The sequence below is a fragment of the Aotus nancymaae genome, unplaced genomic scaffold (genome assembly GCF_030222135.1).
Source record: "Aotus nancymaae isolate 86718 unplaced genomic scaffold, 86718_ANA_hifiasm-v0.15.2.pri h1tg000062l, whole genome shotgun sequence".
NCBI classification, from domain to species: domain Eukaryota; kingdom Metazoa; phylum Chordata; class Mammalia; order Primates; family Aotidae; genus Aotus; species Aotus nancymaae.
In genome coordinates this window covers 40663489-40687285 of record NW_026988476.1, presented here as the reverse complement: position 1 = coordinate 40687285, position 23797 = coordinate 40663489, and the positions used below count along the sequence as shown (strand labels likewise).

At 45.5% G+C, this 23797-nt stretch overlaps 1 protein-coding gene across 1 annotated transcript in view; it reads right to left on the bottom strand.

Annotated features, from left to right (window-relative positions):
* Window positions 1-6167: 6167 nt before the first annotated feature.
* GLDN (gliomedin) overlaps window positions 6168-23797 on the bottom strand; it is a 61247-nt gene continuing 43617 nt past the window's right edge. The window contains exons 5-10 of the mRNA XM_012442295.3: window positions 20727-20873; window positions 17299-17427; window positions 14661-14741; window positions 14438-14563; window positions 12879-13029; window positions 6168-10273 (exon numbers count right to left, since the gene is read on the bottom strand). Of these exons, the coding sequence (XP_012297718.1) occupies window positions 9796-10273; window positions 12879-13029; window positions 14438-14563; window positions 14661-14741; window positions 17299-17427; window positions 20727-20873 (1112 nt within the window). The 3' untranslated portion in view covers window positions 6168-9795. The remainder of the gene's footprint in view (window positions 10274-12878; window positions 13030-14437; window positions 14564-14660; window positions 14742-17298; window positions 17428-20726; window positions 20874-23797) is intronic.

Sequence of the window (23797 nt, the reverse complement as noted above, 5' to 3'; positions counted from 1 at the left end):
TTAGGGCAGCAAGTTCCCTCCATCCCTGGGCAGGTCCAGAGGTGCTGTCTGGCAGCCAGGGCCTGGAGTCAGATACCTCAGGAATCGACGGGTGCTCTATTCTACTGTGGCTGAGCTGGCACTCAAGCCACAAGACAAACGTTTTTGCTCTTCTCTCCCTTTTCCACAAGAGTCTCTTCCCATGGCCACCACTGCCACAGACCAATGGGGAGTACTGCCAGGCTACTGTCGGTGTTCACTCAAGGCCCAAGCGCTCTTCAGTCAGCTTGTGGTAAATGCTTTCAGGCCTGGGATTTACCCTTCGGGGCAGTGGGCTCCCCTCTGGCCTGAGGCAGGTCCAGAAATGCCATCTGTGAGTAAAGTCCTGGAATCAGGAACCCCAAGCCCCCACTTGGTGCTCTACCCCACTGTGGCCAACCTGTTACCTAAGCTGCAAGACAAAGTCCTCTTTACCCTTCCCTCTGATTTTTTTTTTTTCAAGCATAAGGAGTCTTTCCCCATAGCTACAACAGCTGTGAATGTGCTGGGTCTCACCTGAAGCCAGCAAATCTCAGAGGTTCACCCAAGGCCTACGACATGTACTACCTGGAAACCACTGCTGATTATTCAGGGACCAAGGGCCCCTTACTCAGCAAGTGATGAAGCCTCCCAAGACTGGGTCCTTCCCTTTAAAATAGTGGGTTCCCTTCTAGCCCAGAATATGCCCAGAAATGTTGACTGGGAACTAGGCTCCAGAATGAGTGGCTCAGGACACTGCCCAGTGCCCTATTCTGCTGTGGCTGAACTGGTTTCTGAGTTGCAAGATAAAGTTTTCTTTACTTGTCCCTCTCCTCATCTTGAGTGGAAGGAAAGTCTCTTTCTGAGCTTCAAGCTGTGTGGCCTGAGCCTGAGGGGAGAGGTGGTGCAGGCACCCCTTCGGCTATCCCGGCTGTCTCACTAGATCGTGCCCGACCAAGTCCACTGGCTCCAAGTGCGGCACAGCACTAGAACTCACCTAGGAGCTGTAATCCTCGTGGCCTAGACTGCCTCTCAAGGTTATTTGGAAGCCAAGTCACCTTAGTCTGCAGCGGTGAGGCTTGCAGGAACTTGATTTCTGGCCACTGGAAGGGATGACTCCCCTCTGGCTAGGGCTCATCTGAATGTTCTCTCTGTGGGTGTCAGCTGATTTCTACCTGGTGTTGCTTTCCACTGTGACAGGGCAACACTGAGTTCAAACGCAAAGTCCCACAATTACTGTGCTCTCCCTTCCCCAAGGACACAGATTCTCTGCCAGGGGTTGGGGAAGGGGTGGTGTTGGCTATGCAAGACTGTCTTTCTGACTCTTTCCAGTGCCTCTTTCAGTAATAAGTTAAACCAGGTACTATGATTGCTCACCTGATTCTTTGGCTTCTTATGAAGGTGCTTTTTTGTGTAGGTAGCTGTTAGATTTGGTGCTCCTGTGGGGAGGATGATTGCTGGAGGCTTCTTTCACCATCTTGCTCTGCCTCCATCTGAAAAATTAATTTTTAAAAAGGTTCTGAAAAAACATATGCATTATAAACCCTAAAGTAAAATAAGACAGAACTCACACAATTATACAAACTAATAAGCCCAGAAGGGAAATACAGTGAAATTTTAGAACACATTCAGTCAATTCAAAAGATAGCAGAAAAAGAAAAAGGGGAACAAAGAACAGATAAAGTAAAGCAATAGCAAGGCGGCAAATATAAACCAACCACACCAACAAATGCATGTCCATCGCATGAAACGGAAATGGTCTCAACTGGGAAGTTGGGAGAAAAAAATGTAAGTTGTTCAAACGGAGAGTCTTCAAACCTTTTCTTAAAGGGGCCAACAGTAAATATTTTAAGCTCCTAGGCCATAAAGTCTCTGTTGCAACTATGTAACTTTATAATTTAAGTATAAAAGCATAGACAACATATAAAGATGTGGCTGTATTTTAATAGGACATTAGTTACAAAAACATGTAGCCCAGGAGGCTGTAGTTTACTAATCCCTGGTCTAAATATCTCAATTAAAAGGCAGAAGTTGTTAGAAAAGGAAAAAAAAAAAAAAGAGCGACAGAGAGAAAAAAATCCCATGAAGCTTAACTATATGCTTCCTACAAAAAAAACAAAACAAAACCACTTTACCATGACACCCATAGATTAACAGTAAGAAGGAAAAAGATAAACTATGCTAACAGGAACCAAAAGAAAGCTGGAGTGCCTATTGTAGTATTTCCCAAAGTATATTCTAGAGCACAAATTGGGGGATGAAGAGACAGAGATGGCAAGAGTGAAAACAGAAAGAAACACAGCTCCATCTTTCACCAAGGAGATCAGCTTGCCAACCTCACGTTGCCCTGCCAGACTCCTAAGGACAAGAGAGACCAAAAGACGAAGACAGAAAAGGACTTGCTGGGTCTCCTCCTATGTGGATGTCTTTAGCCCTTATCATCACAGTAGAAAAGTCAGAGGGAGCCAAAAAACATGGGGGGAATCCTAGGTATTCTCTGAGAGGCAAGAAATAGTGCTAAAAGCGTGAGCTCTGGTGTCAGACTGCCTGAATTTGAATCCTGACTACACCACTTACAAGCTGAGAGACAGTGGGTGAGCTTCTTAGTTTTTCAATCTGGAAAACTGATTTTAGAAAGACTATGCCTTATAGGCTTCCCATGAGAATTGCATGAGTTAACACATGTAAAGCATTTAGTATACTGCCTGGCACACAATAAGCACTCAATAATGTGAACCAGGATGAGGGCACTCATGTTGCCACCACCATAGTATTTCTTTTCTTGGTTCTTTGGAGAAAATTAAATGAAAACGATTGTAGCCTATGTGTGCATCTCTTTAAGTTGGCACAGTGGCTCCCATCTTCTAGCAACGGCCAAAAAACGTTCTTAACCGAAAGTACCATTTAGGTAGCATGAATATCCCAGGTGTTGGCAAACTATGACCTTCGGGTTAGATCTGGCCCACTACTTCTTTTTGTATGGTCTGTAAACTAAAAATGGCTTTTACATGTGTATATCGTTTTTAAAAGTCAGATGCATGTCGAAAGTTTGAGAACAAAGGAAAGAGTCAAAAGAAAAACATTTTGTGAAATGTAAAAATTATATAAAATTCTAATTTCAGTGTCCATAAAGTTTTATTGGAATAGAGCCATGCTCATGTATTTGCATATTGTAGTTTTCAACTACAACAGCAGAGTTGAGTAGCTGCAACAGTGACCGTGTGCCCCACAAAGCTTAAAATATTTGCTATCAGGTCTTCTACAGAAAGAGTTTTGCCAACAAACTTGATTTAACTCAGCTCTGAATTTTCCCTTCATTTCCAAACGCCCACAAAGTCTACAAAAACTGCAACTTGGAAGTGGCCAACACAGACATTTTATCCCATATGTCAGAGCCCCAGTCTGTCCCTGTCCATGTTCTAACCTGAGCATAGCAGGTCTTCTTTTGTCGGGAGTTTAACCTTCTCTGGAGGTTGGCAATTCTGATCTTTATGTCCAGGGTCTGATCCTGAGCTTTTTCTCGCCTTCTGCAGGAGACGAGAACCTCTTTGTAAGCTGGAAGTGTAAGGAGCTGGTTAGGAGACCCGTGGCTTTCTCACTCAGCTGTCTTTTGGTGATTAGTCACGCTCGGCTTTTTATCTGTTTCTAGTGGGTCAATCAAGCTTAGCAGTAGCCACCTGATTTTATTATCCTTTCAGTCCCTATTTCTCCCATAATCTCAAACATCTGATACATCACATCAGCTAATACCTTCCTTTCTATCACTATACTATGCCAGTTGATCACCAATGAAAGTTTTAGCAATTAGGCCAATTCCTTGCTAACTGTGCTTCATCTATTATCAACCTGGGGTCCTCGCTGAAGGAAGGGTGGTGAGCGATCCAGCCTGGAAGCCCCATATCAGTGGCTTCTTTCTGGGACCATACTTGGTTAGGATTGTCAGATTTAGCAAATATTAATACAAGACTCCCAGTTAAATCTGAATTTTAAATAAACAAATACTTTTTAGTATTTTTCATGCAATATCTGGGACATATTTTTACTACAATTTTTCTGTCAATTTGAAATTAAAATGTAGCTGAACATCCTGTATTTTATGTGGCAATTCTACAACAGGTTGGGTTCCCTGGGAAGCAAACTCTGAGATGGAGTTTAGCCAGCAGGATGTCATTAAGAAGATCCCTTAGGATCAACATCTGTGGAAGGGAGGTGCCAGAAGCAGGAAGGACAGAGAAAGTCAATCTGCAATACAGGCTCAGTGACAGACTTGGCTGAATCATGGGGTACTCTGGCACTAGAATTGCCTTTTAGCGTAATAACAAGGTGGGCTGAGATGTCCAGACCTTTACACTCTCACACTGATCAGTCGTTGGATGATGGGGTGTGTTCATGGGCAAAGCGGCTCCTTGCAGCTCTGGCCATTTCCGTAGAGGCAGCACTTCCAGCACCAAAAGCAAAATGTCTTTTCTGAAGTGGAATCCAAGTTGTGAGTGCATCAGAGTCCACTGCATTTGTAGAGAGGATTTAAACATCATGCAGAGAGAAGGGGTGATATCTAAGGACTTCTCCACTTGGGCATGATTGAGTGAAATCACATGTGCAGTTTGCCCAGAAGACATCACGGCATAGAGATCATGAGCACCAAGTGGCAGCTACTTTGATGTTTTTAAAGCATCTACAAGTAACAAGTAGTGCTGGACTTGGGCGTGTCTATCTGCTCCAGAAGGTGAGGCTGGGCATTCCCAAGTGATGGAACTTCTCTGCAAGACGAGGCTGGGTTCAGCATATTTCTTTAGATACAGCTTTTTAAAAAGGAGTGCCATAAAAAGTGTTCAAAGTTAATTATTTCTGCTTTCCAGTTATAAGAACCAAATCCTGTCTTTGGAAGCGGTAGGATGAGGTGGAAAACATAAAGTCAGAAACCGTGTTTCCTCTTGACTCTGGCACTCAGGCTGCATGTGTGGTGAGTTAATCATGCATCTTCTCTGGTCTCACTTTCCTAGACTATAAAATGAGAGGGGGATCAAGTGTTCTGGAGGGTCCCAACCAGTGTTGACCTTTTATCCTGCAGTTGTGGATGTGGCCTCTGGGCAAGCAGCTTGGGAGACTGACAGTGCCACATTGCTAGACACAAGAGTCTGATTTTAGAAGTAGTTTAAACCACTTCTGTATTAAAACTTAACTCAGTTGTTGAGTTTGATTGCAGCAGAGTGTCTGGAGGAAACTGTAGTGGGACTGAAAGACCAATCTGAACCTTATTTAAAATCTTTACAGTGAATAGATATAAGATTAGATATCTTAAAATCACAGGCACAATCTTAAAATCACACCCTTAAAGGGGCAAGACTATTATTTTCTCCTTGGACTTTTCTTTTTGCTTTGTAATATTTCAGTTACAAAAGTCCAGTAACAGGCACCTCTAGGGAAGGTTATAAAGAAGCTCTATAGGTCAAGGTAACACGTCCTTGAACTGTTTTTTCATTATTTGGGGACAGTTTTATGTAAATTCATTGTATAACTAAGGGACCATTTTTTTGGCATTGTGACAGTGTTACCTGATCTACCAGGTCCTTGCTCTCAGCCCATGGGAACTATTCACATGGTGTCCCTATTTCTGAAGCCCTAGATAAGGCCATAAGAACAACAGGGTCACTCTGGTTCCCTGCGGAGGAACAATAAAAGTAACAATTAGGATTTGTCAAGAATTGTATAATTATCAGAGCATTTCACATAGAAAAGTAAAGGGAAATAAATACTATTATCCATGTGTTATGGATGAAACACAGGCTCCAAGGGATTAAGACACTTGCTCAAATTCACTCAAATCCAGTTTTAAATTTTTGTTCTTTTCATCTTTAGCCTCAAGTATTATGTCCTCAGTTGCCTTTCCCAAGCTGATGAATTGGCAAATCTTTATTGCATTTATGTCTGTGTATTACCCAGTTCTAGTACTAGATTTCCATTGTTCATGTATTCTTATAGAGAAAAGACAGTCCATATCAACAATTTTTCAGTACTGTATTCAGAATGAGCTAGTAAACTGAGAGCTTCCACCAAGGAGCCACCAGTATAATTCTACCACAATATTGTTTTAGATTGTTTTTTCTTTTAAATATTACATATAAATTAACAAGAGGTGAAAACAACAACACACTTGTTTCAACATGTGATTGTGCTCAGCAATGATTGTTTTATTTGGCTTGTTAAATTACAACCAAAAAGACATTCATCATTATCATTTGTTGTTCAGAATCTGTACAGGTTGGAAATTATGGCTCTTAATACAGTGAAACACAAGCCCACGGCATCTGGATGTAAATGAAAAGCCCTATCACTCACGTCTCCTTCACTTGACATCAGATGATCGTAGCCAAAATGTAGTCTGTGTGACTGGGAGATGACACCTGACTCATCAAGAATTGTACTGTTTCATTTGACTTTTCACCTTGTGACAGTTAAGATGCTTAAGATCAGGATTCCTCATCTTAAAACTTCCACCCCAGAACATTTTCTGCCATAGCACCTGTGCCTAATGATATCTTGAAACCAGAACCACCTGCTTGGCTTCAAAAGGCCACCTTATCAGTTGAAAGAAAATGCTTTGATGTAGAGTCTGGCCTAGCTTTGAGGTTGGGAGGGATGGCTTTATTTACTTTCCAGTGGGAAGCTATCTACTTTGGATTAAAGAAGAGTTAGAGAATATCTGGTTTGATTCTGACATCAGAAGTGCAGATATTTGGAACGTGCTTTTGAACAACTTTGATTATAAGTGAGAGGTTAAACTCCTAAAACAGTATCTTGACTTAAAAACATTAGATTGTACATTCTATTTTAGCAGCGAGCCCAAAATTTTTTTAAAAATCAAATAATGTTTATAAGAATAAAATCTCAATTCTTTTCACTTTTTTTTTATTGCATTTTAGGTTTTGGGGTACATGTGAAAATCATGCAAGGTTGTTGCATAGGTGCACACGTGGCAGTGTGATTTGCTGCCTTCCTCCCCTTCACCTATATCTGGCATTTCTCCCCTCTTTTCACTTTTTTTTTGAGACGGAGTTTCGCTCTTGTTACCCAGGCTGGAGTGCAATGGCGCAATCTCGGCTCACCGCAACCTCCGCCTCCTGGGTTCAGGCGATTCTCCTGCCTCAGCCTTCCGAGTAGCTGGGATTACAGGTACGTGCCACCATGCCCAGCTAATTTTTTGTATTTTTAGTAGAGACGGGGTTTCACCGTGTTGACCAGGATGGTCTCGATCTCTTGACCTCGTGATCCACCCGCCTCAGCCTCCCAAAGTGCTGGGATTACAGGCGTGAGCCACCGCGCCCAGCCTCTTTTCACTTTTAAAGACAATCAGATAAGATGACCCACTGCCACTAAACACTGATCAGACTCAGATGTCCTTACATTTGCATTACTCTGCCATAGCAAGAAAAGAGAAAAAAAGTCCCAGTATGAGCTTCTCCAACAGTGAGCATATGATTCCTTACTCACAAGTAAAGGAGCCAAGATAGCTCAGATATCAAGACTAAGGTTTCTAAAGCATTTTTCTAAAAGGAATAACCTCTTTTGATTGCTACAGATAAACAATGAGTATCGTATACATTACCATTACTATGAAAGTAGATTCCTATCCTGGTCTCCTGTGTTCAGCAACAGCAACATATATATTTAAATACTTTAAAAGAACACCAGCATTCATTAGACAGATCAATGTAGAGAACGTGAATCTCAAAAGAGTGTTTTTTAAAAGCTAGGGTGATGTGGCACAACCATTCTAATGAAAAGGTAGGGGGAGAAGTTTCAAATACTCATCATATTGTGAACACAACAAACAAGTCACTAACAGCTGGGACTTTCAGGGGAGCAGGGAGATCTGATTATTTAAATCTGTACATCTCCTAAGTTTTATTTACTTATATTTTACTTTTTAGAGACGGGGTCTCTCTAGGCTTGTCTTGAGCTCCTGGCCCCAAGCGATCCTCCCACTTCTACCTCCAGAGTAGCTGGGATTACAGTTATGTGCCACCAGGCCTAGCTTATCCCAAGTTTTAAAATACTGCTGTAAATAATGCATTGAACTAGGGCCACTGAGAATGAATTTGGTCCCAGAGAAAAAGTTTCGGAACACCCACAAATTGGGGCAAGTTGCTGAAAAATCTTTACATGAGATTTGCCCTGGTTCCCCTTCCTGGCTGTAGAGCCCCAGGAACTTTTCCAGCTTCTTCCCTATTCTCAGTGGCCCTTCCAGGATATAGCACTGGGCTGAAAGATGTTTAAAGAAGTGAGTTGGCAGAAAATATGCATATTTAAGAGCATTCAGGAACAAGTTCAACTGGATTCTCTCCTGGCATCCAAAGAGACTAGATCACATCCTCTAAAGCTATGTTAGGGAAAGAGCAGCCACTAACTGGCCTTTGTGGAGGACACTTCATCTTATCACCCTTCCCCTCTACCCAAAGGCACGTCACATCCTCTGTGGCTTCTTAGTCTAGAACAAAACAAAACAGGGTCTGGTTCTGATTTTTTTCAAGAATCAGGCTCGCTTTGTCTTTATCGGGAGTCAGCAGCCTTTTTCCATGGAGGGCTAGCTAGCCAATATCTGAGGCACTGTGGGGCCACACACTCTTTGTTGCGATGACTCGACTCTGCTGTTGCAGAGCAAAAGCAGTCACAGGCCGTACTGCATAAACAAATGAGTGTGGCTGTGCTCAGTAAAACTGTATTTACAAAAACAGGCAATGGACTGACTCTGGCCCAGTTCTACACAATAACCGCAAATGGCGCCTCTCTTCTGAACACTGCAAAGTGCTTCCCGTGGTTCCAGCCCGATTAGTGTCTACTTACATAGCATTTAGTACTTTGATAGGGGACCCACAGAAGTATAAGAAGTCAGAGTGACCTGACGACTCGGTGTTCATGGTGCACAGCTACAAATCAACATGATCGGAAACTGGGGGAAACCTGCAAGGTTGTGATTCTGTTTTATTAAGAAACCTGGGCCAGGCACAGTGGCTTATGCCTGTAATCCCAGCAGTGGCAGGCCAAGGCAGGAGGATCACTTGAGCCCCAGGAGTTCGAGACCAGCCTGTGAAACATAGCAAGACTCTATTTAAAAAAAGAAAACAACAACAACAAAAAATATCTTATTAAAAAAAAAAAAAACACCTGAGCATGTAGCTGTCCCTGGCTTTTGCTAATCTCAGAGCTGCCCAATCAGCAGCTGAGGGTAATGATTATTCTGTGGTGGCAGGTGCAGATGCAAAGAAAAGCAATAAATTATGGATAGCGTGATACTTTAGATGTCTTAAAGAGTCAATGCATTTTTTCAAAGAACCAGATATAAGTCAGCACTGAGGGGTTCACTACTCAAGCCACTGGACTTATCAATTCAAAGTTAAAATTTGGTCAGCATGTGGCTAAAAAACTAAACAACAGAAGCAGATACATAAAAGTTGTGAGGATAGCAGCAGCCAAGAATCACCAAATTTCCTACAGGTAAAGAAATCTTACCAATCATCTTAGCCAGCTGATTCAGATTACTAACGGGGAAACTAAGGCCCAAGGAGAAGGAGGTAACTTGCCAAGCCAATTGTGGAGACATCACCAAATCTCAGCCATTTCAACTTCCAACGTGTTGCAATTTCACTAAGAGGGGCTCACTTGTGACCATATAAACACGTACGTCACAAGTTTATGTTCTAAATATCTGGCTTCCCTTAAAAAGACAAGTTTCCTACTGGGAGACAACTGGTCCCATAAAACACCTGAAATTTGCTGAAGGGAGCAGAATGCAGTACATCAATGATTTAAGGTGGTTGACAAAAACTGCACAGGATAAAGCATTAAATGGCCATCTTCCCACGAATATAAATGCTTATCTCTCATGTTGTATGCTAACATGGCAAGAACAGACTGGGAAGTTCTCAAATCAAAGTTTGCATTGATCTGTTTCCCTCCTAACAAATCAAATGCAAATGTGACTCTCATATCTTTGGTGTCTGTGACATAGAGGATTCCTCGGGCAATGAAGGCATTGCCGGCCTTGGATTTGGGGTACGTGGTATTGATGTGCTGCACCACTGAGAATGTCCTCTCATCCAGCTGTGCTACAAGAATGCTTGAGCCATCCACACTTGATGCATAGATAATCCAAAGGCCCTTTTCATCTACAGCTAGATTGAAGTAAGTCTTGGAATTTGCAAAAAGGTATTTTCGATCAAAATACAAAGCATTTTCAAGCTTCAGAGTTTGGGATGTTTTCTTGCCAAATTCAAATCTGAAATATGCAAACAAACAAACAAAAGGGAGACGTGAGTCACTGTTTCTGTGGACGGAGGTGGTTTATCAGGCTCCTCTATTAAACTGAGTTAGTGGGTCTAGGGTAAGGGCTGGGGTTTTGCATTTTTTACAAGCTCCCGGGTAATGCCTGTTCTGCTGGTCCTTGGACAATGCTGTGAGCAGCGAGGGCGTTAAGAGATGATGATGGGCTGTGCTAGCAGAGGCAACAGGGAGACTGTGGTGTGGTGTTCAAGAGAATGCTCCTCGCAGTCAGAATGAATTCGCATCTGAGTGACCACTTACTAGCCATGTGATCCCCAGAAAATTACTTTACTTCACTAATGCTCAGATGATTGCTGACCTCCTGAAATGCCCCCTCAAAGATTCTTAGAGCTGCGCGGGGGCTGTAAAAGAGGATGTAGTCCAATCTTCTCATTTTATAAGCAAAAAATGAGAAGTGACTGGCCTATGAATACAAGTAAGAGGCAGAGCCGGAGGTTGAACTTAGGGTTCTAAGTGTGGGAGTTATTCCTTTACTCCTTGCTGAAATTAAAAAAAAAAAAAAAAAAAAAAGGTTTCACAGCCTGCTAAGAAGAAAGTCACCAGCTGAGAAGGGCTATTGCAAAGTCATGACTGTGACCACCATTTTCTTGTCAAGTAAGTGGCTGGACACCTTAAGCTATGGCATGAAATCTCATGCCCCTTAGCTCCTGGGGGCTGTCTGATTGGACAGATTCCAACTCTAGGCTGTACCTTTTGAATTATAATTCCAAAGGTACCTAACTCCAGGAATGAAAGTTCAGGAACATTAGGCTAAAAGAAAACACCAGAGGGTGCCATTGAGCAGCAGAAGAAACATGAAATGTGTGAGTCTGTGGATATGCATTTGATCCTAACAGACTTGAAGTCTATTAAGAATCCATGAAGAAACTAGAGAGGAGTGAGGCTTGGGAAGGTCCCTGCCCATCTTAGTTCACAGGAATTCTCCTTCCTCTGAATACCTGGGGTTCAGTGCTGCCATTTGTCCCTGTCTGGTCCTGGTACCTCACAGCTGCATTCCTTGGTGAGGCCCATCTCTCCCAGCAATAGCAGGGTCGAATTCAGCTCTGCCTCTCCATCAGGTCCAGGCTCATGGCTGGCATACAGCAGTACAGGCCTCCTAACCACTGCGTCCAAACTTAGCCTTCTTAGAAGACACAGCTCCTTAAAGAGGCCAAGTCTCACTGTGGGGCTTATCCGCCACAGAACTCCCCCGACCCTACCTGTGTGGCGATAGCCCTATATAACATGGCAGCAGGGAACCACAAGATTCAACGAGAAGCATAGGAGGAAAGAGTGTGTCTTGAGAGCAAGGACTGCTGAGCAGGTGGTAGGTCACTTGTCTTTTTCTGCTAGCACAAGACTGCCCAAAAGCGTCAGCCAGGGAGGTGTAGAGATGATGGGGGTGTCACGTAGAGGGAAGTGAGAGGCAAAGGAGGGAATGCTTCCTGCCACGGCTGACGCCAATGTCCGATGTGTCTGTGGATGGAGGTGGTTTACTAGGCTTCTCTATTAAACTGAGTTAGCGGGTCTGGGGTAAGTGTTGTGTTTAGTGATGTGCCTGATCAAATTGCACATTACATTGGGAAACTCGCCCTATTCTAACCTGAGCATTCAAATGCCAAAGGTTGTTAAAGCTGGACCCCACTAAGGGTAGGAGAAGGATGAGGGAAAGAGAAAGGACCATCTTCCCTCATCTTGTTTGGAATGAGTAGGACTGTGGCATTCATAATACTGGGTTTACTGTTTCAGACAGGGAAAGAGCTAGAAGGACTCAGAGTCTCTAGTCCGTCTTTTTAGTTGAGGACATGGAGACACAGGAAGTGCTGTCTCTTGTCCAAGGCCATAGAGGAGGCAGAAGAGCTGGAGCCAGAAACCAGGTGTCCTGGCTTTCGGTTCATTGCTCTCTTGATTTGCCCAAGATGACCTGCTTCTGCCTGAAAAGGCCAGAGCTTGATTTCCTCTTCTTGATTTCCTCTTTTTGAACCATAAAGACAGAACTTCAGCAGTTCTCATGGGGAAGGCTCAGCGGCTGCCCTGGCAGTGACTACCCAGGTGACCCTCCTCCCTTCCCCGTGGGAGAGCAGAGGGCGGCCTGGGAGGACTCCATAGGGATGACGCATGGATCTGAAGGCAGAGACGCCTGACTTGGGGTTCAGTCCCCAGTCTTCAGTGATCTCAGCTGTGACATGAAATTCCTCACATCCAAAGTTTTCCAAAACAAAACTTTATCAGGGAGCAGCAGCACATTCCAGCCGAGAGAGCTCTGAGTTTCTGCTGCTTCTCTCTCAGAAGACGAGGAAGCTGTGACCATCACCCACTCCAGGCCTACTTCTCCCTGGCTCTGACCTTCCTTGGGGTGTCCAGACCAGCAACAAATGCAGACCCCAGGCAGGGGCTGGGCCATGGGGCTCACTAATGTATCCTGTGATTCATTCATCAATAAGCCCTGATTGACCTCTGTGTGTCAGCCCTAGGGTCACAAAGATCATGCTCACAAAAGCACCACAGCACAGGTGCTGCCTGAGAGGCCTGAAAAGGTGCCGTGGTCCAGAGTGACTCACCTCACTATGGTGCTGGAACCCCCTTTGTGGTAGTAGAGAGAGTTGTTGTGAACAGTGTGTCCACAGCCATGGAAATAATACGGGAGGTGGATGAAGGTGTAACTGCCATTCAGAAGAGAGGGCTGGTCCTTGAATTCCTTCACCATGATGCCTGTAGGAGGGAAGCCAGAAAGAGGCTGTTACTTGCTTCCAGCTTGGGAGGGAGTTCTTGGGAGGAATTTCAGAGGAAGGGAAGTTGAGAGTGAAATGTTCCCTAAGGTCCCATGTCCAATGTGAAGAGTCTAAGACTCCCAAACTCAAAGTCCAATTCTCCATATGGATTTCTGAAATGTCCTTCAAATGTGGTAGGCATCAAATTGGCCTTGTTCCTCCTGGGAGAACAGTGTATCACCCTCTCCCTCCCTGTCCCCTCACTCTATACTGTTTATCAAACTCTTCTTTTTTCCTTTTTCTTTTCTTCTTTGAGACAGGGTATTGGCTATGTCACCCAGGCTGGAGTGCAGTGGTGTGATCTCAGCTCACTGCAACCTCCACCTCCTGGGTTCAAGCAATTCTCCCTCAGCCTCCCAAGTAGCTGCGACTACTGGCATGGGCCAACATGCCCGGCTAATTTTTGTATTTTTAGTAGAGACAGGGTTTTGCCTGCTGGCCAGGCTGGTCTTGAACTCCTGACCTCAAGGGATCCACCCACCTTGGCCTCCCAAAGCGCTGAGATTATAGGCGTGACCTAACACACCCAGCCTCATCAAACTCTTTATGAGAATGGCATAGGCCATCACCAGGAATAGCAAATACTTGGTGCTTGGGTGGTCACCTCTTGCCTCCTCCCACTTCTTCCTGCACTGTGCGGCAGCCACTGCTAATATACAGTATTACTCTTCCTTTTTGAGTCCCCAAATTCTGGTATTCTGGGCAGTTACTAATAGCTGCCCAGTTGAATAACTGGCCTTGATGAAAAAAAGAAGTGATTTCTTCTGAGCTCTTTCTCCAACCAGTGAGTATGGCCAGACCCCTTCTTTAACGAGGCCAGTGTTCCTACCACCAGCAATTCCTGACCACATCTCTTTGGGACAGTACAACCAGGGTCCTGCTCAGACACAGTATAACTGCAAGGTGAAGCTTCACCTTCTTCCTGGGCTCTGCGTCCACCAGGTGGCTGGGAAAGATGGCCAGAAGTACTCTTCTGGGAGCGGGGGCAACCTTAGAGAAAGATGGACGGTGCACAAGGATTTGTCTGACAATTTTTTCACATTATGGTCTGGAGGTTTACGAGGCCTGCAGTCACAGTGCTGTGTTTCCTTCTGGACGCTTGGCCTAAAACAGGCTATATGTGGGTTACCCTCGCCATGCCCCTGGGACCTTAACTTCAAAGCTTGCCGCCAGCATGTTCAAAGGAAGAAAGTTTTCTGCCCACTCATCGGTCTTTCTAAAATAAAGAGACATTTATTACACCAACTACCAGGGATTTCAGACACACAAATAGAATACGCCAGAAGGTAGGCAACAGGTGAAAAATCCAGTTGCCACACAGATATGGGTCATCGGCCGAGTGCAAGTACCTGAAAAATGCTCCGTCACCCAAATCCGGTCATCACTCTTGTTAGCAGACTCTCTTATCCAAGTCCCAAATGTCTCTGTCACTTTCAATACTTGCACGGGGTTTCCAATGGAAGTGATCATGGATTCTGCCAAAAGAAGAGAAAAGAATGTCACTTACCAGTCAATTATGACTTGAAGGCATTCAGTTTCTAAATTTCAAGACAGGAGGCTTTGTTTCTGTACCTGCTTGTGGGGAATGTTCACTGGCTTTCTCATCAGCTTTTCCAACCAAGGTATCATCATTCGGTATGGCACAGGTCTCACCTAAAACGACAACAATAATCATCAGAGCAAATGCAGTTGGCACAGTGAGATTTGTTGGACTTTATAGCTGCTGCTCTCCTCTACCTCATTCCAAATTCTTGTCTCATAAGCATCCCTTGCAATAGGTCACCAGATTCCTTGGTTGCTTGCTTTTAAGCAACTCTAAGCCATAGCCTTCCAAATTCTACCCCCTGCTTGTTGAGTTCCCAAGAAGCTTTCCATAAGCACAGTTGCTAAGATAATACAATCCCAAAAGGATGTCAGTAAAAGCGACAAAGTGACCTGAGCCAGCCTGTTCAAGGCATCAGCAATTTGGGGAAATGAGAGACTTGTGGACACCTTCCTGGCCTGTCTGGCAGGTGGTGTCACTATCATGATTGCATTGTTCTGGAAGGATTCTCACTTTCAGGCAAGGTGGTGGAAGCTGTGAAGCAGCAGCCCCAGAGAACGGGGTGGCCCACTTTATGCAGCATCTTCCTGGGAGAGGCATTGGAGGGAAAACACAGATTTAGAGGAAGAACTAATCTAGATTCGTCCAGCCCAGAGACACGGGAGTCCCCTTCATGACCATTTCCCCACTGTCTCTGAGGGCCTAGAGAAACACTGGTCCTTGACAGGGGCCTGGTTCAGGTTGGCTTGAGGCTGCAGCTGAGCTGTGATTCATCCTCCTCAGCTCGTTGGTGTTCCCCTTAATGAATGGGCTGAATTCAGACCTTTGGTGAAGACGTGCCTTAGGGTGGCAGCAAGGCAGAGGGAGGAGGATGAACGTGGCCATGGACTGGACTGCAGGCCCACTCAAATCCTGAGGGGTTCAAATCACCTTGTAGTTGCTTGACGGAAAGGGTAATCTAAAGGGCTCCTTTATCAGTAAAATAAGGGGGCCCAACCCTCCATGATCTCTAAGCTTCCTTCTAGCTGGATAAGCCTGTGTTTCCCTGAAGTCCTGTCATCTGATGAGAGTGGTCTGGGGATCTGTTACTACTTCTCATGGGCAATCCTGCTGCCCCCAGGGTTTCAACGGGGCTTTCATTTAGGGAACTACACGGTATTAAAGACATGGAGTTGGAGCAGGAGAGAGGGCCAAGTTCAGATGCAAATGCCTGGCAATCAAAGACTCATTTCTAGAAGGCAGAGTGGAAGATAAGATAATGCCTCTCATTTAAAGCCATTTTCATGGCTCTGGGTCCAGCCCCTGCCGACCCAGCCCCCGGGTAGATCACGCCAAACCCAGGAGATGGCTTCTCCAGACAAGGGCTGTCACTGGCTGGCAGAGCCTGTGGCAAATTAGAATTCTGCAAAAGCTCAGGTCAGAGCCCTCTTCTCTCAGGGGAGGTTCCACTCAGCTCATTCTTCAAAGGAAGCTGAGCAAAGGGCTGGTGCTAATGTCTGGGGAGGAACTGCCGGGCAGCCCAACGGAGGAGCAGCTCTGCCCTGGTCTCACATTGCAGAATTAGAATCAGCCTCCACCGAGTCGGGTAGGGGGATGGTGCCATCTTCGAAAGCACAGATTCGCCCACTTTACAACAGCTAACTGCATGCACCCAAATGTCTTCCAGAAAGAACAGTGCACCAAACAGAGCTCAAGACCATTTAGGAAAATAGCAGCAATGGCCACAGCAAGGCTGAGAAATTCCAGTGAGGAGCCTCCTTATGAGTGCCATTGAGGAGACGGCTGCAGGTGGCCCTCCTCATGGTTTCAGTAAAGGGACAGATCCTAGGTCACTCCTTTTGGGAAGAAGTCCTAGCATCACCCTAGAAGTATTTTCTATTAATATAATCCTCGATTTCCAGTTAGCTTTCAACCCTGTGGCCACTGTGCCAGAGACTGGCTAAAGAACAAGTCCTCTTGGTCCAGCAGAGCTCAAGTGTTCCTTGCTCTTGGTTGGCTTGACCCTGGGTCAGGTCTCACAGTGTGGATTTCTATCTAAATGGAAGATGCCCTGAGAGCTGGGTTTGAATCCTAGCCCTTCCACTTACTCCTGGAGGTACCTTGGGCAAGTTCCTTAGCTCTCTGGGAGCTAAGGAATAGGATAGTATCAGTTTTACTATCTGAGAGTTAAATGCAATCATGATTCCAATATCATAGGATTGCTGTGAGAATTAACCAAGCACATAGCCCTGTGCCTGGCTCATTGCAGCACCATTGTCTCTATTCGTGAGGACTTAACCAACCCAAACTTCCCCTTCATCTCCTGAGCATCAGTCAAGCTTCTCACTTCCCAAGAGTGCAAACAGTTAGCAGCTTAGCTTTCCAGACTGTTTCTGAGGGGAGGGATGATCTGCTCATCTGAGCCCCTGACCTAACCTCTGGTAAATGAAGGAAGCAGGATGAGGGAAGGAGAATGGGAAGCCTAATTCTATAACTGTCCCTGGTCCTTAGCCTAGGGGCGGACTACAAAGAGACCTCCTATGAGAAGGCTGCAAGAAGGGGACTCTTATTTTGTACAAAACCCTCCTCCCTCTATTAAAACAAATCTGGTCACAGAGCCTGGGGTGCAGATCAAGAGTTTGGGATAATAGACAGAGGTGATGGGTCCTGTGGGGGAGGGGTGCTGACCTGGGCACTGGCCGTTGAACATGTTTGGCTGCCGAGGGCCTTTGGCTCTTCTGCTTCCAGGGGGCCCTGGAGGACCTGGAGGGCCTGGAGGCCCAGGAGGACCGGGTGGGCCTTGGTCACCTTTGGCACCTGGAGAGAGAGAGAGAAAGGGAGAGAAGGAGGGAGAAGAGGGAAGAGGAGAGAGGGACAAAGAAGGGGAGGGAGGGAGGAGGGATGGATGGAGGGTGGAGGAAAGGAGGAAGGGAAGGAGGGAAGAGGGAGATTGATTAAGGAGCTCTAAATATGAGTAGGGAGGACTAACCGGCACCTCCCTGGAGCCTCACTGAGCTACCCCTCCTGGAGGTAACTTACCCTAACACTTGTCTTTGCCATGTTCAGGAACAACCTATAGTAGGTGCTGAGTACCAACTGGGTGCCAGAGACTGTGCTGAGAGTTTCACAGTCTCCCAACCACACTGTGAGGTCATAGTGTTATCTCCTTAGGAAACTGAGTCTTGGAGAAGTGACGTGACCTGCCCAGAGCTACAGCTGAAGACAGTGGAAGCACAGCTTGAGGTGTGTGTCTCTCTGCAAAGCTCATCCTGTTTCTGTTGGCCAGTGCCTGTGTATCTCAACCCTGACTGCCTATTGGAATCACCTAAAAAGCTTTCATGCAATTTTAATGCTTGGGTCCCATCTCGGACCAATCAAATCCGAATGTCTGTGGGGAGGTTGGTCTGCTGTATCATCTGAAGCATCTTCATGTGTAGACAGGCATGAGAAGCACTGCTCTGTGTGGTTGAAGAAATCAGGAGTTCTATAGGTTCCATTTCTGTTCAGCTTCGTGATCTTGGGCAGAGAACTTAACCCTTCTGAGCCCCTAAATTTCTTCATCTCCAAATTGAGTCTCACAATTCCTGCCCTGCCCTGTGGGAATCAGGGAGGCCACTGCTGTGAGTGCTTTGACAGCTGTGTGATCCTTACACGCTTGCAGGCAGCCACTCCTCTAACTTCACGTGGCCAATGTGGATGAAGCCCCAGCAGGGCTGTTGGTTCTGGAGCTTTTGCAAAGATGGCACTGGCTGGGGTGTATAGCCCTTTGGTTCTCCCCGCCTGTCCTGAGCTAAGATTGGTCAGCTAAGGTCTCTTTAGCTGCCTCCTCACAGCCAGACCAAATAAGCCTTTTCAGTCTCTCTACAGCGGGCAAGTGGAGCCACAGAAGCCGGAAGCAGGGATCTGCAGGCAGAGCAGACGTGCCCCAGCCTCCTACGCCATCTCCGCCCTCCTCCTGCGCCCTCTCCGCCCTCCTCCTGCGCCCTCTCTACTCTCCTCCACGGGACACCTCTGCCCTGACCCGGCCTTTTCAGTTGGGGTTTGTAAAGGATGGTGCTTTTCTGAAGGGTTTGTCATCACCCCTCACTTGGTCAGCAGCATGGGGGAACGTGGTACTCTGGATGTGTAGATTTCCTATGTAGCTGAAGTGTAACATAATCTTGTATTTTTCAAACATATTTATGTATATTACTCTGTCAAAACCCCTCTTAAATTTTACACGTTTTGCATAGCAACATCCCCTGTTCATGAAACAAAATGTACTAAACTCAGTTCGACGTTTCCTTGATGCTTTGGCCTAAGCACAGTGCCTGGTGAACAACAGGTACTCAGTCAAGTCCGAGTGGATGGATAGACGGTTGGATGGGCAACTGATTCCGGGTCATCATTCTCAACATCTAGCATCCTCCTAGCTTCCTGAGGACAGATGTTATGTCTTACTCATCTCCAGCTACTAGCTTGATTCAGAAATAATGTTCTCTGGTGTTTGATAAATCTTTATTGACTAATAGTTATATTTATATAGTTATATTTTTATCATATAGGTGATCTCCAAAGTATGGTGCTTCTAAAATTCTTCTGCCTCCTGCTCCTCCATGAGAGTCAGCTGTCACCTGCTCTTTCCCCTGTGCTATTGTCTTTCTGGCTTGCTGCCCCTTACCCTCTTCTCCCATAAACACCAACTATCTGCTTTTACCCTGGCCTGGAAAAGCAGCCACTGTATTTGTAGGGGAAATGCCCCTGATGACAGTAACCGAAGTATATCCTTAGAATGACTCTGTATGGCAGATGCATCTGAATGTGTGCTCAGAGCTGGGGAATCTGGGAGTTGCCAACCCAGAGCTTCGTTCCTTGTTTTGAGGAACATCTGAGCCCCTGACCCATCCCATGGAACGGGGGCCATGCAGGCAATTGAGGCACTGAGTTTTGGGTTAAGTGAAGGTTGCCAGGTGGAGGTGGTTAAGGGGAGGGTGCTGAGGTAGTATGAATGTCCCGCTCAAATCTCATGTTGCCCAGTGTTGGAGGTGGGGCCTGTGGGAGGTCTTTGGATCATGGGGGCAGATCCCTCATGAATGGCTTGTATCGTCCCTTGGTAATAAGTGAGTTATTGAGAGACTTGGTCATTTAAGCGTGTGGCACTTCACATTCCACTCTCACTCTCTCTTGCTCCTGCTCTTGCCATTGATGTGTCTGCTTCCCCTTCCCCTTCTGCCATGATTACAAGTTTCCTGAGGCCTCTCCAGAAGCTGAGCAGATGCCAGCATCATGCTTCTAGTACAGCCTGCAGAACTATGAGCCAATTAAACCTCTTTTTTTAAAAAACAAATTACCCATTCTCAGGTATTTATAGCATAGCAATGTGAGAACAGACTAGTACAGGTGTTAAGTGAAAATGCCAGGTAAATTGCATGCTGTTTGCAGGTGGCTGCGGTTTTCCTGCTCAGCCCACAGCCCCTGGGCTGCAGGTAAGGCAGTTAGCTCATCCAGTCCACTGCCCTGGGCTGTTTTTGTCCTAAGGTGGTTCTCCTGTCCACCCCATTACCACTGGACTCTCTCCCCTGTACGAAGCCCCCAGTAAAGCCCCATGTAGCAGTTGCTGGCCCTGGGTCTCTTCTTTGGATTCTTGAGTCTGTTGCCATCCTTACTGAGGTTGACCGGGGCTTGGCACAACAATATTTTGCCCCAGTCCTATGTGAAAAGGCCATTAGGATCAGGGCCTGAGGATGGCTCGACCTCGACAGCAAATGCTTGTGCTTCCTGTCAGTTGTCCTCTGAGGTATCGTAAGTTGCTTGCTTACTTGTCTTGTTCTGGATTGTGCTGGATTTCAATAGATACTTAGAAAAGAAACTTCCTTCACTCCATTGAAGTCAACCATGGCTTTTAGACCCAATTACCTGAACCACTTATGCTTAGATCCCAGATCTGGTCTTGCCCACATGGAGTAACATGCTCAGGTTTCTCCTCTTTGAAAGCATAGAACTCCAAAACGTGCTGCAAAACAGATGGCCTCATAAGGCCATAAAGGAGAGAAGACACAGGAGCCACCCTTGTGTTTGAAACCAGGTGGTTCTCTGGGCACGCATGCCCTCAGAGAGTCAGAGCGTGCCCCTCTTACCTGCCAGGAGCACGTCGTTGGACACATCTCCTTTGTCTCCCTTTTCTCCCTTCTGCCCTGGTGGGCCCTCATTTCCCTGCGGGCCCAGTTCACCAGGGTCTCCCTTTTCTCCCCTTTCGCCTGGATTTCCTGCAGCTCCAGGTATCCCTGACCAAAAAAACAAAAGACATATTAGCCTATTGTGAAAGAAGTTCAGCATACCACTTTATTGTACTTTGTGCTTTTCGGAGTAGCAGACACACCAAACGCACAGCTTTTCATAACCATTTTAGAGCAGCAGTGTGGCCATATGTTCATTAAAGAACAGCATTTCCGGTGGCTCTGCTGGATTATTTATTTATTATTTTTTGAGATGAAGTCTGGCTCTGTTGCCTAGGCTGGAGTGCAGTAGCATGAGCTCAGCTCACTGCAAGCTCTGCCTTCCCGGTTCGAGTGATTCTCCTGCCTCAGCCTCCTGAGTAGCTGGGATTATAGGTGTGAGCCACCACACCCACCTAATTTTTATATTTTTAGTACAGACAGGGTTTCCCCATGTTGACCAGGCTGGTCTTGAACTCCTGACCTCAAGTGATCTGCCCTCCTTGGCCTCCCAAAGTGCTGGGATTATAGGCATGAACCACCACACCTGGCCTGCTGGATTATTTTCAGAGAAATTTGGCTGAGCCAACAGATCGGAGAGAGGAGAGAACGGCAAGAGGGGTGACAACAGCAGCACTGGAAAGAAGGTCAGGGAGGCCTAATGAGAAGTCTGCAACCATGATGCTCAGAGGGGTGTGTCCACTGCCATAATAGTGGTGTTAAATACATTAGTTTATTCCTCACAACATATCGGAGTGCTAGTCTGGGCGGTCATCCTTACTCTCATTTTATAGGTGTTGAAACTAAGGCCTACAGTGGTTATAACAGATGCTGCCAAATCAGAGCGGCAAAGCAAATCTCTAATGCCCTTTTCTGTGACATTCCAATGCAAAACACTTTCAATCACAATAGCAAAACAGGCAGAGTTTGCTTTAAGACAACCATCAGTAAGGATGCTGAACAAAAGGTAGTGGGTGAAATTTCTGCCTCTGTTCACAGGGAGCTATGACTACAGGAACTGCTGTCCTCCGCACACTGCTAGCAACCAGTCAAGCTCTAAGTTACAGCTTGTGTCCGCCCTGGACCTGGGCAGTGAAAGCACCCCCTAGGATTGTCCCCGTTCACTGCTGGGAGGTAGTTCCCAGTGGCACAGGGAGGAGGACCTCAAATAGCCTATCAATCTCAGTAAGTTGAGGAGCCAAAAATCAGAGTTTCGGGGAGATGGAGGTGGCTAGAATTTGCAAGATAGAAGAGCAGAGAGGAGACAGCTGTGTGAAAGAGCCCTGCTGATCTGCAGAGGGCGCTCTTGAACCTGTGACTGAGGGATGACTCGCACATGTGAGGGAATTCCAGAGGGCTGGGAAAGGAATTCACAGACCATTCACTATACAACTTTTGAGGTTCATATAGCAAAAAGTTCTCATTCTCATTGCCAACATGGAGAAATCTCAAAATACTGACATAACGGGTAGAGTCTTTGAAAAAGTCTAGTTGTAGTAGTGAGGCTAAATTAGCCCCGGCTTAAAGGATGCTGTGGACCCATCATTACAAAGCTTCAAAACAAGTTTCTAAAGGACCAAACTTATCTGCAAATGATTTAACCGCTTGACTCTATGCTTGCTGAGAGTCCAAAATTTGAATCATTCAGTTCATGTAATCCAGTGTATTACCAATTTAAGCAAGAAAAATTATATGATTATCTCAAGGATATAGAAAAGGCCTTTGATACAATTTAGCACACATTCTTAATTTGTCAACAAACTAGAAATAGAACTTCCTCAGTCTGCAAAAGGGCATCTACAAAAAACCTACAGCTAGCGTCATCCTTAATGGTGAAAGACAATGTTTTCTCCCTAAGATCAGAAACGAGGGTATCTAATCTCATCACTTTTATTTAACATCCTACTGAAGGTCCTAGCCAGAGCAATAATGCATGGAAAAATAACTAAAAGGTGGATAGATTGGAAAGGATGGATGAAGACTGTCTTTATTTGCAGGTGTCATGAGTGCTTATGCAGAAAATCTCAAGGAATCTATTAAAAGGCTACTAGAACTCTTAATTATACAGTTATACAGGGTCCCTGAGAGGGGAAGTTAATTATCTAATATTGTACAAAGCTATTGCCAGATATGGATCAATTAACATGATACTCTATCTCAGGGAATATGTGCTCATTTTAACAACAGCTCCTCGGAGATATTGCTCAACAGAGGTATTGTCCAAGTGGCAGAGATTTCAGTGATGGGGAGGTTAGCAAGTCATAATACTCTTCAGTTTATACCCAAATGCCCTGCACTGCCATCAGATTAATTATTCCCTAAAACAGCAGTCCCCAGCGTTTTTGGCACCAGAGGCTAGTTTTGTGAGGACAATTTTTCCAGAGACTAGGATGTGGGGAGAGATGGTTTTGGGATGATTCTGATGAATTACATTTATTGTGAGCTTTATTTCTATTACTACACTGTAATATATAACAAAATAATTATATAGCTCACCATAATGTAGAATCAGTGGGAGCCCTGAGCTTGTTTTCATGCAATGAGACAGTCCCATCTGGGGGTGATGGGAGACAGTGACAGATCATCAGGCATTAGATTCTCAATAGGGCTTGCACTCCTATGAGAATCTAATGCCACTGCTGATCTGACGGGAGGTGGAGCTCAGGGGTAATGTGAGCACTAGACAGTGGCTGTAAATACAGATGAAGCTTCACTCAGTTGTCCACTGCTCACCTTCTGCTGTACCCAGTTCCTAACAGGTCATGGACCGATATGGGTCTGGGGGTTGGGGACCCCTACCCTAAAACATAAATCTGGAGCTCTTAGCACCTTTCATTTACCCTAGAGGAGTAATAAATAATCAAAATTGTTTCTGCTCTTCCATATTCATATTTGTATCCTATATTCAAGGAACTATCCACAGATTATTCTAAGGAAGACAGCAGTGCATGAAAAAGCCTCAAAGTGTTGATCACTGTTAGAAGAAAACTGAA